The sequence below is a fragment of the Solanum pennellii genome, chromosome 7 (assembly GCF_001406875.1).
Source record: "Solanum pennellii chromosome 7, SPENNV200".
Classification (NCBI taxonomy): Eukaryota; Viridiplantae; Streptophyta; class Magnoliopsida; order Solanales; family Solanaceae; genus Solanum; species Solanum pennellii.
Window position 1 is genome coordinate 69,628,315 of NC_028643.1, and position 16,191 is coordinate 69,644,505.

General features: G+C 30.5%; 1 protein-coding gene across 1 annotated transcript; it reads right to left on the minus strand.

Moving 5' to 3' along the window:
- Positions 1-210: 210 nt before the first annotated feature.
- Positions 211-5,606, minus strand: LOC107026087 (levodione reductase). Its single transcript, XM_015226937.1, has 6 exons — positions 5,456-5,606; positions 5,299-5,323; positions 3,866-4,041; positions 3,463-3,662; positions 1,259-1,488; positions 211-707 (listed from the first exon to the last, which is right to left on the minus strand). The coding sequence occupies exons 3-6, from the start codon at positions 3,955-3,957 to the stop codon at positions 429-431; spliced, it is 801 nt and encodes a 266-aa protein (XP_015082423.1). The 5' UTR covers positions 3,958-4,041; positions 5,299-5,323; positions 5,456-5,606; the 3' UTR covers positions 211-428.
- Between the last annotated feature and the right edge of the window lie 10,585 nt (positions 5,607-16,191).

A 16,191-nucleotide genomic window follows, 5' to 3' on the forward strand; every position in this document is an offset into this window, starting at 1 on the left:
GTTCAAATTGTTTATAAACTTTTTCCGACTAAACAAGATTTTGTATATTTTCATTCTAGCTATCTTGTTAAATTGTTCGCAAAATTTATCCAATTGACAAACTAACTTGTGTGGTTTTGAAATTGATGCACAAAGACTAGATTTTGAAATGTTTTTACAATCAGATTAGTAGTTTATTAGATACAAATATGCAGCAATAAAGAGAGACAATGAACCAACAAATTCTCACTTAAAATAGATTAAAGTTAAAGCTAAATCACAACAGAAAAAGAAGAATGTCATCATTATTGAAACCTTAAACCAAATACAATAGAAGAAAATCCACAAAGCTCATAGACTTCTCCTAATGCTTGTGTTTTTACACAACACTATAATATAATTCCAGTGTCTATGGCTCTTTATTCATGTATATTATAATTTAGAAAACTTCACATGTATGAGCGCATTCGCGGCCTCACCAGAGACTGGGCACCATCAACAAAGATGGAGGTTCCTGTCATGTATCTTGAATCATCACTGATTAAATAGATGACAGTGGAAGCCAGATCCTTTTTAGGATCAAGCCATCGATTTAGAGGCGCTGCTTCCTTGGTCAACTTCACTGCTCTCTCCTTACCCACTGACAAAGGAAACTCATCCTCGAGGTGCAAGCCGCGCAATATGCCATTCACCCTGATTTGGTACTTCCCCAATTCAATTGCAGATAACTGAGCAAGGTATATAGACATATTATTATCAAATTAAACACACCTTTAGACAAAAAAAAATGGTAATATAACGGAGGCAGCATAGCTCCGGATGCTAAAGCAGCTTTAACAATAGAGTTTATGCTGATTTTTTCCTCATGCTAAGTGAACTTCCCAACAACCCGAAAGAAAAACTGGGAACATGTGCATGTCATGGTGTGTGTTCTACTTCAAGTGCTCGAGAAATAAGACAGTAAACTTAGAGAAACTAATAGTACCATATTAAACGACATAATACCTCCCAAAATTCACTATTTCTTCCACATAATTGGGTAAATTACCCAGAACCTCAAAGGCATAATGCAATACAGGATGATATAACATGTTCTGACAAGCAACGATAGCTAATAGGATAAATTAGTAACGGAAAATACTGGTGATCGACAGGAGAAACAATGAATTGAATGTTTATGAAGACTGGTAATCTCTTGTCCCATATAATTTTATAGAGTATGGTCTAACACGACCTGATCATGCATCCGAAATATACAAGAATATGAACAAGTACTTACCCTAACCAGCTGCTGAATTCCAGCGGCACATGAACCGTAAGCAGCAGCTCCTTGATATATTCCTCTCTCAGCACCAATGATCGAGGTCATAAATACAATGGATCCTCCGGATTTACCGTCTCGCATTCTGTTACCGATACATTTCAACAGGTACCATCCAGCCATAAAATTTATTTTGACAATTTTTTTGAACTCGTCATCAATTAGCTGCAGTGGATCTTGCATTTTCCCTGTTTCATTGCATGACAAGCATTAAGAAGCTTATGTCAAACATGCTGCACCTCTAAACGAAGGCCTAATGACGCATCTATAAACTAGCATGTCCATATAAATAGACCAGCAAGCACCAAAAACAATTAATAACATAATGCTAAAAGCAATCATGTTACTAGAAGAAACGATTTCCTCAAGTGGGCAAATATATGAGATAGGATCAGTTAATAAGCTTTTGGACCCACTCAATCTAACATATCTAAGATAAATTCGCTCGTCAACTAGCTTTTTATCAAATACAAAGTAGATTTTGGGAACGAGTCCCTGAGTGCTTTATCTCCCTAAAGATGTAGGGGTTGCAGCTTGTGTTTTCTAGACACACATAACAAGTGTTCTTTACACACATCATTAACACTGCCCTTAATTGACAAAGCTTTGTCCACCATAGGTCTGCTAGCGTTGAGATATTGAAGAGAGAAAAATTAAGAAGATGGTGGAACTTAAATCAGTTAAGTGAAAGGGGCAGATTAAAACACGTGAAACAATGGATTGCCCAAATATCTCCACATGCCCCATGATAACAGCTATGGACTTTGAGATCTGAAAACCAGTTTATTCTTCATAGGTTGGTTACTTCCAGAGACCAGAACCAAGTTACATCTTCACTTTCTAACAACTAAATGATCTCAAAACATGAATGAAGAACATCATACATTATTTACACCACAGACAGAAGAAACTTGACATTAGAAGTATATTGATCTCAAATCCATGAAGAAGAAATTTCACAAATCATAGATTTTCAAGAGCTATTTAGTATTTACAATTACTTCAACATAATGGATTTTCATTCAATTTATGAAGTTAGTAAACAGCAAGCATGCGATCAGAATTTCACAACATGGACACTCCAAGATAGCATTTCCAGAAGAACGCAAACAATAAAGGAGGGCATTTATCAAACACAAACAGGTAATATTCTATGTAAGAATACAAAATTTTCAAACTACGCAATTTAACAAATGGCAATCTCTGTAGAAAATCAACAAAAATATATAAAACCAAAAGGATCAGCTAAAAATGAATGTGGGATAAGGTCATGATATCTTTTAGGTGTTTTTCCTAATGTACTGCCCATTCCTATATTTTTTATATTCAATTAGTTCACACTTGTACAAATGTTTAATCCGTTGTTTCAATCTTTTTTTTTTTTACATCCTTCTCAATGCAAATTAAATTTCAGAATTAGTGTCTGCCATATTTTATCATCTCAATGCAAGTTAAATTTCAGAATAGTGTCTGCCATATTTTATCATCTCAATGCAAGTTAATTTCAGAATAGTGTCTGCCATATTTTATCATCTCACATTTAAGGTATATGATGTATAGATATATTCACTTCATGTCGAAAAAGAATTCTATATTTTCATAATGGCTTTCCTGAGATAACTCTAAGTCTTTTTCAAGCTACATTAGATGATTTTGATCGAATTCATAGCATATTAGAATTAGAATGCTCTAACGGGTCACAACCAAAAATAGATGACCCGATGCTTATATTCTCTGACCAAAACCTCCGAATAGACATGAAATTGGGTAATTAACCAAGATCAAGATTGTAGGTCAACTACTATTCATAATATAAGGACTTTTGTTATCAATAAAACTGCTCATATAATTAAGCCCTAATCTGCTATGATTTGCCAAACCTTTTACTATGTCATTAATTGGACAATTAGTTAGCCATTCACATTTCACAGATTCTCGGTTCACCAGATACTGGATGGAACAGACAACAACATACCTAGTGTAGTCGCACAAGTGGGGTCTAAGGAGGGTAGAGAGTATGCAAACCTTATCCTTACCTCAGGATGGAACACACAAATACCACTTCTTCGTTTATGAAGACAAATACCAATTTCATTGTCATTTTACATCCTTCTGTATCTAAAGAATAACAATATTTGTTTGGAACAAAGGTTAGGTTGTACCTTCATAAGCATAGCAGTGTACCAAGGCATCCAACTTCCCAAATATCTTCCATGCCTTGTCCACAGCTTCATCAAAAGCAGTTTCTCTATCCTCCGTCATATCCAATCCCACAACTTCTGCAGCGACACTACCCTTTAGTGATTGCTTTATATTCTCCGCTACACTCTTCAATTGGCGCTCATTTCCCATCAAAACCAATCTAAGTGGTAGAATCAAAAAAAGGATTATAGAGTTTATGCTATGTCATTTATGCAACAACTGTGCCTATGAATGTGAGTATTAGAGTGCCAATACTATATTCCATCTGACAGACAGTAACCTCTGTGTGTGTGCGCGCGTGCGTATGTGTGTATGAATAGTAGCATGATTTTTATGCATGTTTAAGACAAGTAAAGTACATACTGGCAACCCCTCTGAGCTAAATGGTACGCAATGTTGTTGCAAATTTCATCACCGTTGGAGGTAAGCAACACCTTCTTTCCAGGATTTTCCATTCTCAAGCTAAATTAAGAAGAAGGCACCTGACTCCAAAATAGTAGCTCAGGCAAGAACAATAACTTCCAAGCTAACAGATTTTCCTGAAAAGCGAAAATACATACAGCCAGGGAAAGATCATTGGATCTTAGATTCTATAAACATGATTAAAATTAAACATGTGAGACACGCTGAAGAAAAGCAATTTTCATCTTGGGTCATGAAACGTCACGTTAAGTGTGTGATTTGTCTAAGGATATTGGGTGATTTAGTCTTCGAATTGATTAAAAGTCTTTAATTCATTGTATGGGAATAGCTATTGCTGATATGAAAAGACAGCTTTATTATGACCTATTAGACCCATGATTATTGTGATGGAATTACATAAAGACCACTATAGTGATCAAATTTTGCAACCACCAAAAGAAAAAACAGTAAGGTTCCAGAGTGCGACAACCATAGAAAACAACCATCAAGACACATGTTTTTACAGATGATGCTCACCATAAATTCAAGCAGACACTAAAATCATCCAGTGAATTCCCAGGTCTTGGAATTGTAAACAACAGCTCAAATTGGTAAGCAATCATACACCAACAAATATACTACACCAATCTATTTTTTCAATAAAATTCTCTTCCAATACCACGCCAAAGATACACAACATATACCTAACGATACATATCTGCACCAGTGGGTTTAGTTATGGTTCAGTCACATCAATTCCCAGTAAACCCCTCCCCCTCCAGAAACTCAAAAAGCTACAGCATAAACAAACAAAACACTCATATAAAAAGGACTAGTGTGACTAACTAAAATCCAACCCCTACATAATCATAACCTCCTCCTTAGAAAGCTAACTGAACAACCTACAGCAGTCAGCAAACTAATTTCTTTTCACCTGGTATAATTGGTATTACTTGATAAGAAACCGATTTTTTTATAAAAAAAAAATTGGGGACAGGAGAAGGGGAAATTGGAGGGATTACATTGTGGGAAATCGAATCCTCACCAACCGGAAAGGAGCACAGGTAACCAACAAACAAATTGGGTTCAGATCCTGCTAAAGGTGATTTGTTTCCATCTATCAACCTACTCAGTGAGCAAAATTATTCGATACTTGTGCTGGTTGATGATCACAAATACTAAGTAAGGCAGTTTAGGTACAAACAAAACAAAACAAAACATTTAGTAGTCTTGTAGACAGGTATACACACAAAAACACTGACCCATATCACAAAACACCCATCAATTTCCTTTAATCAGAAAACACAAAACACCCATCAACTCAATTCGAACAAAGCAGATTGAAAAAAAGACAATCTTGAATTGAAAGAAAGACAAAAAGATTCAGCCTTTACCAGTTGCTCCACCGATCTATAGACCCTGAAATGAAAATTTTAGAAGTAGTAAGTTTTAGTTTAGATAGTCAAGAAACTACACATTTTTTATACACTATAAATGTAGAGCTTAAAATCAACAATTGACTGGAAAAAAAGAGTAATTTGATCAGCTCACCAAATTGGACTTTTAAATCAAACCACAAAAAAATAGAATTACTTGACGACAAGATAGACGTCTTTCATACGTTCGCTGCACCGAATGTTGTTTCGACACACCTTCTTGTATTTGTTTCAATTTGGGAAATTTTGTTTTAAATATTTTTCATGTTTATTTAGTTGAAATATTTTTTAAAAATAAGCTTGTTTTACATAAATGAGTAAAATGATTTTTAAATTAAAATAGTGAAAATAATTTTTTTCTAGTAAGAAATCTCCTTCACGTTCCGTCCAAACATTCAAAGTCATGAATGCACCTTGATCATTTCATTTCACATTCAAAGTCATGCATGCACCTTGATCATTTCATTTCTATCTGAATTTATATACTTTCCTCTGTTTAAAAAAAAATAGCTTTAGTCTGTTTAAAAAAAATAATTCCTATTTTTTTTTAATATTTTAACTTCAACTTTCCACGTGATAGATTAGAAATCACAAGATTAAAGGAATTTTAATATATTTGACATAATTTTATTTTTTAATCATAAAATTAAAAAGTCTTTTTTAAATTTTTTTTTTAAGGAAGTAGTATTTTGCTAAATTATACAGTAGATAAGTAAGTTAATCTAGTAAAATATTTTTGATACCCTAGTGGCCTATGAGATCTTTTCATGGGATTAATGAAAAATTTTGAAAAATGTGTTTTAAAATTTAGAATAAGTTGCGTAATGAAGTGACTTATCAAATTAGGTACTGAAGAAACTAATCAAGTTCACAATCTCGCTATCACCTCGATTAAGAATTTAGAATCGAAAAAGTAAATTGAATTTTAATTTTAGAAAAAATCACTTTCAGACTTATTATATATAGTAAGTAACTTATCAAGTTCATTGTCTCCGGACTAATGCTATCACTCTCAACTTTCATTTTGACCATCCTACCCCCTTGTCACTTATAAACCCCTACTTTCCACCTCATTCACCCAGCACAAATTTTCGCTAAGCTTATAAATTATGAAATTATATTTTTTCGTACTAATTAAATATTAAAATAAAAAATTAAAAACATATTTGTTTTATAAAAAAGTCTAGTAGTTGGTTGTTAAGTCGCTCCTAAAATTAAAGAAATACAAGTCAAACTAATAAATGGTGTAATATAGTGGACCACTTATAGTAGACCAGTACTAGTATTATTGGACCATCCATTTCAAATTCTTTACTTAAAAAATTATCTCATTTTTAAGTACGCGGGATAAGATACATAATGTTATTTTATTAATTAAGATATTTTATGAAATTAATTATCTAAAGAAAGAGATGGACAAAAAGTTTTGATTTTCCAGAATTAGTTAATATTTCTAATTAAATGTAAAATAAAATAACTATGTATTTTATCGTGATATTATTGTTTCTAAGGAGTTGTTTGGTAGTTAATTTGGAGATGAGTTATGTAGATATTAAATTATGTAGAAATAATTCATGTTAAGTACTTAGTTGATTTATGAAGTAAGTTATTCATATATAAAAATTAATATGGTGTTTGATTTGTAATTTAAGATATTACATAACTAATACATATGTAAGTTGCGAGAAAATTTATGAATTTAAATATTAAATCGGAGATGAATTATGCAGAATTTGTTATGCCAAAATTAATAATGTTTGGAGGAGTAAAAAGTCGAGTAAGATTTTGTTGACCTTGCTAAGCCGGACTTTATAAAATCAGATTTAGTCCTTTGATGTGTGAATTTTTCTATTGTAAAAATTAAATTAATCTATTTTTATACAAAAGTCTTAAATCAACCAATGGTTTTAGGTCAATTTCTTATAGAAATTCCTCAAAGATTGATTGAGGAAAGTTGGTTTCGATAATGACTTTTATCTTCTTCTGTTTTAGTGGTGAATAAAATTAAATAGTGATAATTTCCATTTGGAACAAGGTTAAAATATATGTGAGACATTGATTCTTTTAGTAGGAATTAGTTTTCTCTTTTTATAAATAAGATAATAGGTTAATAAGAAGACTGTGTCGATAATTTAATTTTTTATTTACATTTTTAATTTCTAATATAAAATATAAATATAAATAGATTGCGGAATACATAAACTACCTTATAAGCTAGTCTAGTATTTCACTTGAACACTTTAATCATATACATTTTCCCACTTTGAAGACTTAGACACAACTTAATTGTACCCCTTAGACATGTTGGTTTGATCATGTCATGTAGCGTGCAATTTAATTACTAATTTGAATTCCAGTTGATATTGAAATATTTGACTGACGATTGATTTTGCTAGTGTTTTATGTCGTTATGCTGAGTGTTTTAGAATGATATGTTATGATTTAGTTTGATTTCACAAAGATGGTTTATAATGTGATTATTTAGGGACAACTTTCACATATAGCAAAGACATAATTTGTATTCATATGTTATAGCAAAGTTTGCATAATTGCGCTTCATAGCAAATATAAGTATGTATAATTCGTTATACATATACAAATAAACCAATTGTATAATTCGTTATACATATACAAAAGAAAGCAGTTGTAAAAAACTCAATTGTATAATTTGTGTATGTATAAAACGAGAAAGATAAAGAAAATTGGACAAAGGAATATTTTTATTGTATAATTATAAGTGTATAGGACGAAGATATATATATTTGCAAGTGTATATACAATTTTCTCTCACTTTATAAACACAATTTATACATTTCTGTTCTGTTTGTATAAGCGATAGAGGCGATGGTAGCGAGCGAGACTTGGAAGAGTGGCGAGCAAGATCTGGGAGATGGGAGAGAGGGGAACGAAAAAATATATATATATACAATTTTTTCTCGCTTTATACAAATAGAAACACATTTTATATAATTGTGTTTGTATAAAAGTTAGAGGGAGCGAGCGAGAGATGGAGAGAAAGAGAGTGGCGAGCGAGAATTTGAGGGAGAGAGGTGATTGACAAACAGTTTGCTACAGGGTACAATTAAATTAAAGTGTAATTATAAAATTTAATTTGATTTATTAGTTTATTATTATATATAATTTTTTCATTATTTAATTATATGTAGTTCAGAATCACTTTCGATGGGGAGCATTTCCCTTCTAATATGAATTTTTTGACATAAAATTAAAATTTAATGAAGCTTCCAATATTACTGGCATCAAACACCAGGTGACTCGCTAATGTGGATCATTGTGGCATAAATTCAAACGGTATGTGGTCATACTCAAGTGTAAGGAATGCCACGATAATTTGGTTATATCTTCTTTTTTGGTTGCAAAGGATATTTATTTATTTAACAAACTAGGTTGCCATTAACGAATTATTAGCACCTTTTACTACTGGGTGTTAAATCATAGTAACATCTATATGATTAGTGGGTGATTTGGGATATTTTTTTATTTGATTTTTATTTTCATTCAGTGTTCTATATTTATATTGGAACTTGACTAAATTCAGATTCACACTGAAAAGTCTCACATTAAGAGGTAAAAAACTTTCTAAAAAAAGTAACTCCGTACCTAGAGAACTCGAACTCGAGATCTCTGATTAAGGGTGAAGAATTACTTATCATTCCATCACAAGTTGTTAGGACCGAAAATAAGTAGGTGTAACTGCGGAAGCTAGCAATGCAAACCTCGAAAGATCACGAGTAAGAAGACAACGAGAAATATACCAAAAGGCACAAAGATTTAACGTGGTTCGGTCAATCGACCTCCGTCCACAAAGGAGATGAGCAATCCACTATAAATATGAGAGTACAAAATACAGAGGGAAACAACCTCAACCAAATCACTCGGAATACATGGGAGGTTCACACAAGTGATAACGTATCAAGCTTGTGACCCACAAATTCTCCCTCTAACCACAACTCTCAAAGCCCTTAAGACTACATTGTGAATGCTGATTAAGTTAGAAGGAACATACCTCTATTTATAGAGTCCTAAACCTTTTCCTACAAGAAAAGGATTAGTCAATCCAAAACCTTTTCCTAAAAGGAAAACCTATTTATGGTAAGAAATTTAGGGCAAATAAAACCCAACACAAGTGTCTTTTTGCTTTTTAATAGTATCTTTTGTATGTTATGAAATTCTTGTGTAAATAAATAACAACTTATTCACTCTATGCAATCTCTTTTATGTTATCTCTACCTCCAATATTTGTATTTGTATTATTTTCACCAATTGTTGTCCTGGACGCAGTTTATTTATTTATTTATTTTTATTTTCATTTGATGTCTAGTCCGTATCTGATTCAAATTCAAGACTTATGATTTAAAATAAATGAGTACTTATCACTTTCACCACAACTATATCAATAACATTCAATTCAATTTCACTTAATTACTATGACCCACAAATAAGATTAAAACCTCAAAATTTTCAATAATAAGTTGAAATGAAGAGGTACCACATCCTTATTTTTTAATTACTCACAATATTTATTCTAATTTTTTTTAATCATGATAAATACTTTACTATTTGAGTCTGGATAGTAGTCATCCACTATACTATATTTCTAAAATTCAGTAAAATATAGGAGTTCAAATAGAAAAAATGTCCTAGCATAGGGATATTAATTAGTTTCACTCTCTTACCCTTTAACATGTGTTAACTTCTTGAAATCAAAGTGTCATGTCAATTTAGCTAAGGGATTCGGTAAAAATTATACACTCTTCGTCTAATAATAGTTATAACTATTATAAAGAAAGCTCAGATATATATTATAATAATAAGAAAAGGACAAAATATAAGATAGAGGAGAGAAATTTTCTTATTCAAGTGTGTCTTTCAAATGGTGAGTGATTCTCTATTTATAGTGTTGAGATATCACTCCAAAAGTCATCTAATTAATAGATACGTAGTTATTTTGGAAGTTCTTATCACCTTGGAAGCACCTATACATGAATCCAATTAATAGTGGATAAATCTAACGGATAATCTACATATACTATACAATGGATTTATAACAATAACTATATAATATTGAAATGTTTAATAATATTTGTCCACTTTTAAAATCAATGAATAATTTATACTTAATTTTTTTTAATTTACCTCTATCATGTAATTTTTCTACTACATTTTCAAGATGTTGTTCTTTTTACTCACTCCATTCACTTTTACTTGTAACACTTTGACTCGACGCACTCATTAAGGAAATAATTATTGACATGTGTATTTTACCAAACTATTCCTATTGAATGATGTCTTGAAAAATGATTCGAAAAATAATATTTAATACTGAGGGTAAAACATGAAAAACAAATGGCTTAAGTTATCGACGGCCCCTTAAAGTTGTTCGCATAATTTACTTAGACACCTCAACTAAGACTAGTACATATTGAACACTTTTACCTATTCAAAATTATTTATATTGGAATTTTTTGATAATCAGCAAAAAATATGAAGAGTGTGTGATACACTTGCTCTGACATGACAAAACAACTAATTAAAAAATGACATGTGACACTGGAACCCCAAAATTATAAAAAAATTAAATTTTATTTAAAATTATTTCAAACACATTTTATATCTATTTTTATAAAAAAAATAATGAAAAATATCAACATATTCTAAGAATCTCACCTCCACCCCAACCCTCTTTCATCTTCAATTTCCTCTCAAAACATATTCTTTCTTAAATCATAAAACCTCCCTTTCAACTTCATCTTTTTTTCAAAACACATTCTTTCTCAAATAACAAAACCTAATTTCTTTTTCAAATAACTTGAAGATAAACTTTTTTTAAAAAGATATATTTTCATTTTAAGGGTGAAGAACAAATAAAACTTTTCGGCGATTATTCATTTCTACATCGATTAAGAAAATTAATAGCTCAAAAGTTTATTCTTTCAAATTTTGGAATCAGTTTTTGATAAATTTAATGGATTTATATTTGAATTTGAGTAAAATTATTTGTTCAAAAATTGTGAAAAAAATATCGGTTAACTTTTTTTATACTATAAATCATTTATCTTCTTTCTTCTTCTTCTTCTTTATATTTGTTCCATTATGTTTATGAAACTTGCAACAAATCACACAAAGAAAGTTTTTCTTTCAAATCTGAAATGTATGATTTCTTCATAGTTGATTTTCATTTATCTTCAGATTTGAAATATGAAGAAGAAAGAATGTTGGAGCTAAAATGGAGAATGATTTGCAAAATAAATTTTGAGGAAGATGAGCAGTTGAGAAGGGGTGCTCTTCAAAAAAACTGTAAATGAAAGAAGAAAAATATTTTTAACTTAATAATAGTGTCAAGTATCAATAAAAGGAAAAAAATGTAAAAATAAAAATACATTATTTTGAACCTTTTCACGCGCTTCAGGAAAGTGCAGAGCGCATTTTTTATCATATCAGCGTTTTGTGTTTAATAAGTACATGTTTTGAACAATTTAGGTGTTCAATAGGTACAAATCCTACTTAAGGTGTCTAAGTGAATTATGCGGATAACTTTAAGAGGTTGTCGATGACTTAAGTCAAAAAAATTATTGTCTTTACTTGATATGTTGAAAGTGACAAGTGAAAATGAAAATCTATTTTAGGAATAAACGACGAGTAAAAGAAAATGAGGAAGTATATTCAAAGGGTGATATTTTAAGATAACCTTTTAGTTATAGTCTTTTAAGAAGTAAGTAAATTATAGACAAATATTATTAAGTAGATGAAGTCTTAAGGTATTTATCCAAAAAAAGAGATAATATTACTCTATATAATCACAAATCATAGAACTTTAATAATTCAAATTTATATTTTTCTTAAATCTGTCAAGCATAATACTACTCTATATATTCATAGATAGTAAAACTTTAATAATTCAAATTTATATTTTTCTGAAATCTATCCAGCTAATGTTTGATGTCTTCTTTGCTATCAGTAATAACATGAATACCGTGATAGTGTAAATTGTGAAACATAAACTACGATATAATAGATTATTAAAGAAAGAGGAATGCTAAAATATCCCATCAAAGTTTAAGAAAAGACTTATTTATATTCAGTGGCGTAACCAGAAATTTCATTAAGGGTGTCCAAACTTTTAGTAATTTTTTTTTAAGGAAAATGCACAAGTATCCCCTCAACCTATGCCCAAAATCCCAGAGACACACTTATACTATACTAAGGTCCTATTACCCCCTGAACTTATTTTATAAGTAATTTTCTACCCCTTTTTAGCCTACATGGCACTAGTTTGAAAAAAAATATCAATCATCGTTGGGCCCACAAGATAGTGCCACGTAGGCTAAAAAGGGGTAAAAAATTATTAATAAAATAAGTTCAGGGGGGTAATAGGACCTTAGTATAGTATAAGTGTGTCTCTGAGATTTTGGGCATAGGTTGAGGGGGTACTTGCGCATTATCCTTTTTTTTTAAGAATAAAACGATAATTTAAACTACCAAAATAAATAATCAAGTTAAGCAATATTTAATTAAATATAAGAATATTTTCAATAGAATTACAAGTGTATAGTTCAAAACTAACATAAAGAAAAAAAAACTACTATTGAAAACATAATTCAAAAATATTTTTACGATTGTACTCGACGAGGTTTCATATGCTGAAATGTTTTTATAATAGACTTGTTAGAAATAGTACGAAATACTTTCTTTTTTACATAAGGCATTATACAACCGTCTAAAAACTCATCACCCATTCGGTTTCGCAAGTCATTTTTAATATACTTCATTACCAAGAAAGCTCTTTCGACGATTGCAGTAACAACTGACAAAAGCAAAGCAAATTTCACTAAGCGAAATATAAATGGATAAGTTAAGTTTTCCTTTGTCACTATCAATTTTCTTGAAAGTTCACAAAGTCCACCTAAATCAGATAATCTTTTATCAGTATCGCGTAAATCGATAATGTAATTGGCTAGCTGATTTTGAAGGACGCCCATACTAAATTGATCAAAGTCATCAGGATATAGTTCAGTCATTCTCATTATTTTTTCGATGTCAAAACTAGAAAATGAATTAACTGGATTCAAGCAAGCTACTCCATGAAACAAAACACTTGTCACCTCATTGAAACGATCATTAAATTCTTGGAGTTGCCAATCAATGATTTTATAAAATACTTCCACACGAAAATGATGTAAAACAGTATGATCAACAATTTTACGTCGTGATCTTCCAGAGTTAGCATAGGTCTCATCAAAATTGGATATCAAGATGTCATGTTTGATACAAAACAAAGATATTTTATTGATAAGTGGCTCCCATCCATCATCTCTTACTTTTTGAAGCCTTTTCTTGGCTACTTCAACAAGTATCATGACGTTCGCAATATATTGTTCCTTTTTCTGTAGTGATGTATTAAGATCATAAGTGATTTCCAAAATATCTTTCATCAAATGTAACATGAAAGCAACCTCATAAGTTTGAAAACTTCTAAGATATCCTGAAGCTTTAGCTCTTTCATCTAAAGTATTTGTATATTCAACATGTATCAAGTATATCAATAACAGAGTCAAACAAAAGTATAATGTTTTGAAATGCTTTGTAGTGAGAACCCCAATGAGTATTATCGGCTCTAATAAGACCAAGTTCTTGATTCAAGCCTCTATCTGTTTCTATTTCATTCATATTAATGTCTTTTAAAGATTATCTTTTTGAGATTGTCGTACTTCATCCATTCTCTTAAAAGAAGCTCCCAACACATTCAAAATATTTTTCGAAACAAATAACACAAGTTTTTTCACTTGAACACATTTTTTTGAAACCGTGTCAAGAGTTAGTTGAAGTTGATGAGCAAAACAATGAATAGAATGACCCGATTTACTTTCTTTCATAATCAACATTTAAGACCATTGATATCACCTTGTATATTGCTTGCTCTATCATAACATTGTCCGTGTACATAAGATAAACTTAATGAATGTTGAGCAAGCACATGACACATCAAAAGATTCATCAATTAATAGAGCAAAATAATCACCACTTAGATCCTCCATTATAGACTTCAATGTTTCTATCTTACATGCAGTCATAAGTTTTTTTTGAATATCTGGGGAAGTCAATTTGTTACTTTCTTGGAGCATTTTCTAACACGAAAGGTTGATGTTTTCATACCTATTTATGTACCAGGAAAGAACTTCAACAAAATTACCTCAGTTCAATGATGATTTATTTTCATCATGACCGCGAAGTGGCATTCCTTGATTCAAGAGAAGTCTTATCACATCAATTGAAACATTTAAGCGAGTCCAATATTCAAATTTAATATGATCAGATTGTCTATTAAATGCAACACGAATGGACTGTCGTTGTTGCATTAGATCATCACATTTTCTCTTTGCTTGATTATGAACGTTATTCGATCCACCAACATGTTCGTCAAACTTTCTTTTTTATGCCAATTGTTAAATCTTGTTTTTGAAAATACCTCACCTCCACCTTGATAAATATTATTTCCTTTAAATAAATAACAAGGTAAACAATATATTGCCTTTGCACTCTCACTATACTCTAATCAGTCATACGCTTGATACCAATCAGGGTTGAAACGACGCATTGCTTTAGCAATATATGATTGATGGTATTCTGTAATATTTGGTCGACAAGGACCAAGTTTAAGGTATGCCCTTCTTATTTCATCATGGAATTTGGATCATGATTTAAAATTGAAGTTCTTTTTGCTGGATCAATTTCTAGACTATTTAAATCAATGTTTTGTTTTTTAGAAGAATGTGACAACATCTCCAATTGATCTATCGTTGTTTCTTTATTTTGTTTACTTAGAAAAGTCAAACTTCTTTTTGGTACTCTATTATAATAATTTCTCATTTCCATTGAAACTTGAAACTAAAATATTATGTTGGTATTTTGTTATAAAATAAAAGAACGATAAGAAAAAAAAAGGAGAATTGTTGAGATTCTATTCTTAATAATATGGTGATTAATTTGGATAATTGCGTCTCCTATTTATATATAGAGAAAGAAAACCTTGTTCCATAAGAATTTTTAATTTTTTTTAAAGAAAATCTTATTCTACAAGGAAAATGTATTAAAATTTAAGTAAATAATTCAATTTTAATTGAAAAAAATCCTCAAAGAAAAAATATTAAATTTTAGAAAATTTTATTTCATAGTAAAAAAAATATTAAAATTTAAGGAAATGACTCAATTTTAATTGGAAAAAATTAATTTGTGTTAGAGGGGATTTAACCTTGGGTCTCTAGAAGGGTTCATGACACAATGAACCAACACACTACTAAATGTTTATGCTAAAACTAAGCATATTTTTTTAATTAATTAAATTCAAGAAGTCAAAAGTAATTAAAGAAAAATGAAACACCCTGCTAGAATTGAACCTGGGCAAAATGTAGAGATGCAACAACTATTGTCAACTCCACTACGTCTCACTTAATCAATTTAGGGGGTCCAACTTTTATATATACCAATATTAAATCAAAATTGTACGTATATATATAGCATTTTTTTCGACGAAGGGTGTCTAATTGGAGACCCTGGAGCCTACGTGGCACCACCCATGTTTATATTATTCGTTAAAAGTTTGGTTATTTATGAATTTTTGTTTGAGAAAAGACATATCATTATTTATTATGAAAAGTTATTTCAATTTTGTAAATCATTTTTATATGTGATCAATTATGACTCGATTCCGTCATTAATTAATTTTTAATAAATTAGCTCAAATATGCCACTGAACTTCGAGACATGAATGACATAAATGAGCCAAACTTTTAACGATTGATATAGATGAAACTTTTTTATAAATTCAATGGC

Bases quoted from the DNA above. Each gene is read 5' to 3' on its own strand.
- LOC107026087 (XM_015226937.1), bottom strand. From the start codon at position 3,957: ATGGAAAATCCTGGAAAGAAGGTGTTGCTTACCTCCAACGGTGATGAA. The intron at 3,663-3,865 runs GTATGTACTTTA...TCTACCACTTAG, and splicing joins TTAGCTCAGAGGGGTTGCCA to ATTGGTTTTGATGGGAAATG. The intron at 708-1,258 runs GTAAGTACTTGT...TACCTTGCTCAG, and splicing joins GAATTCAGCAGCTGGTTAGG to TTATCTGCAATTGAATTGGG.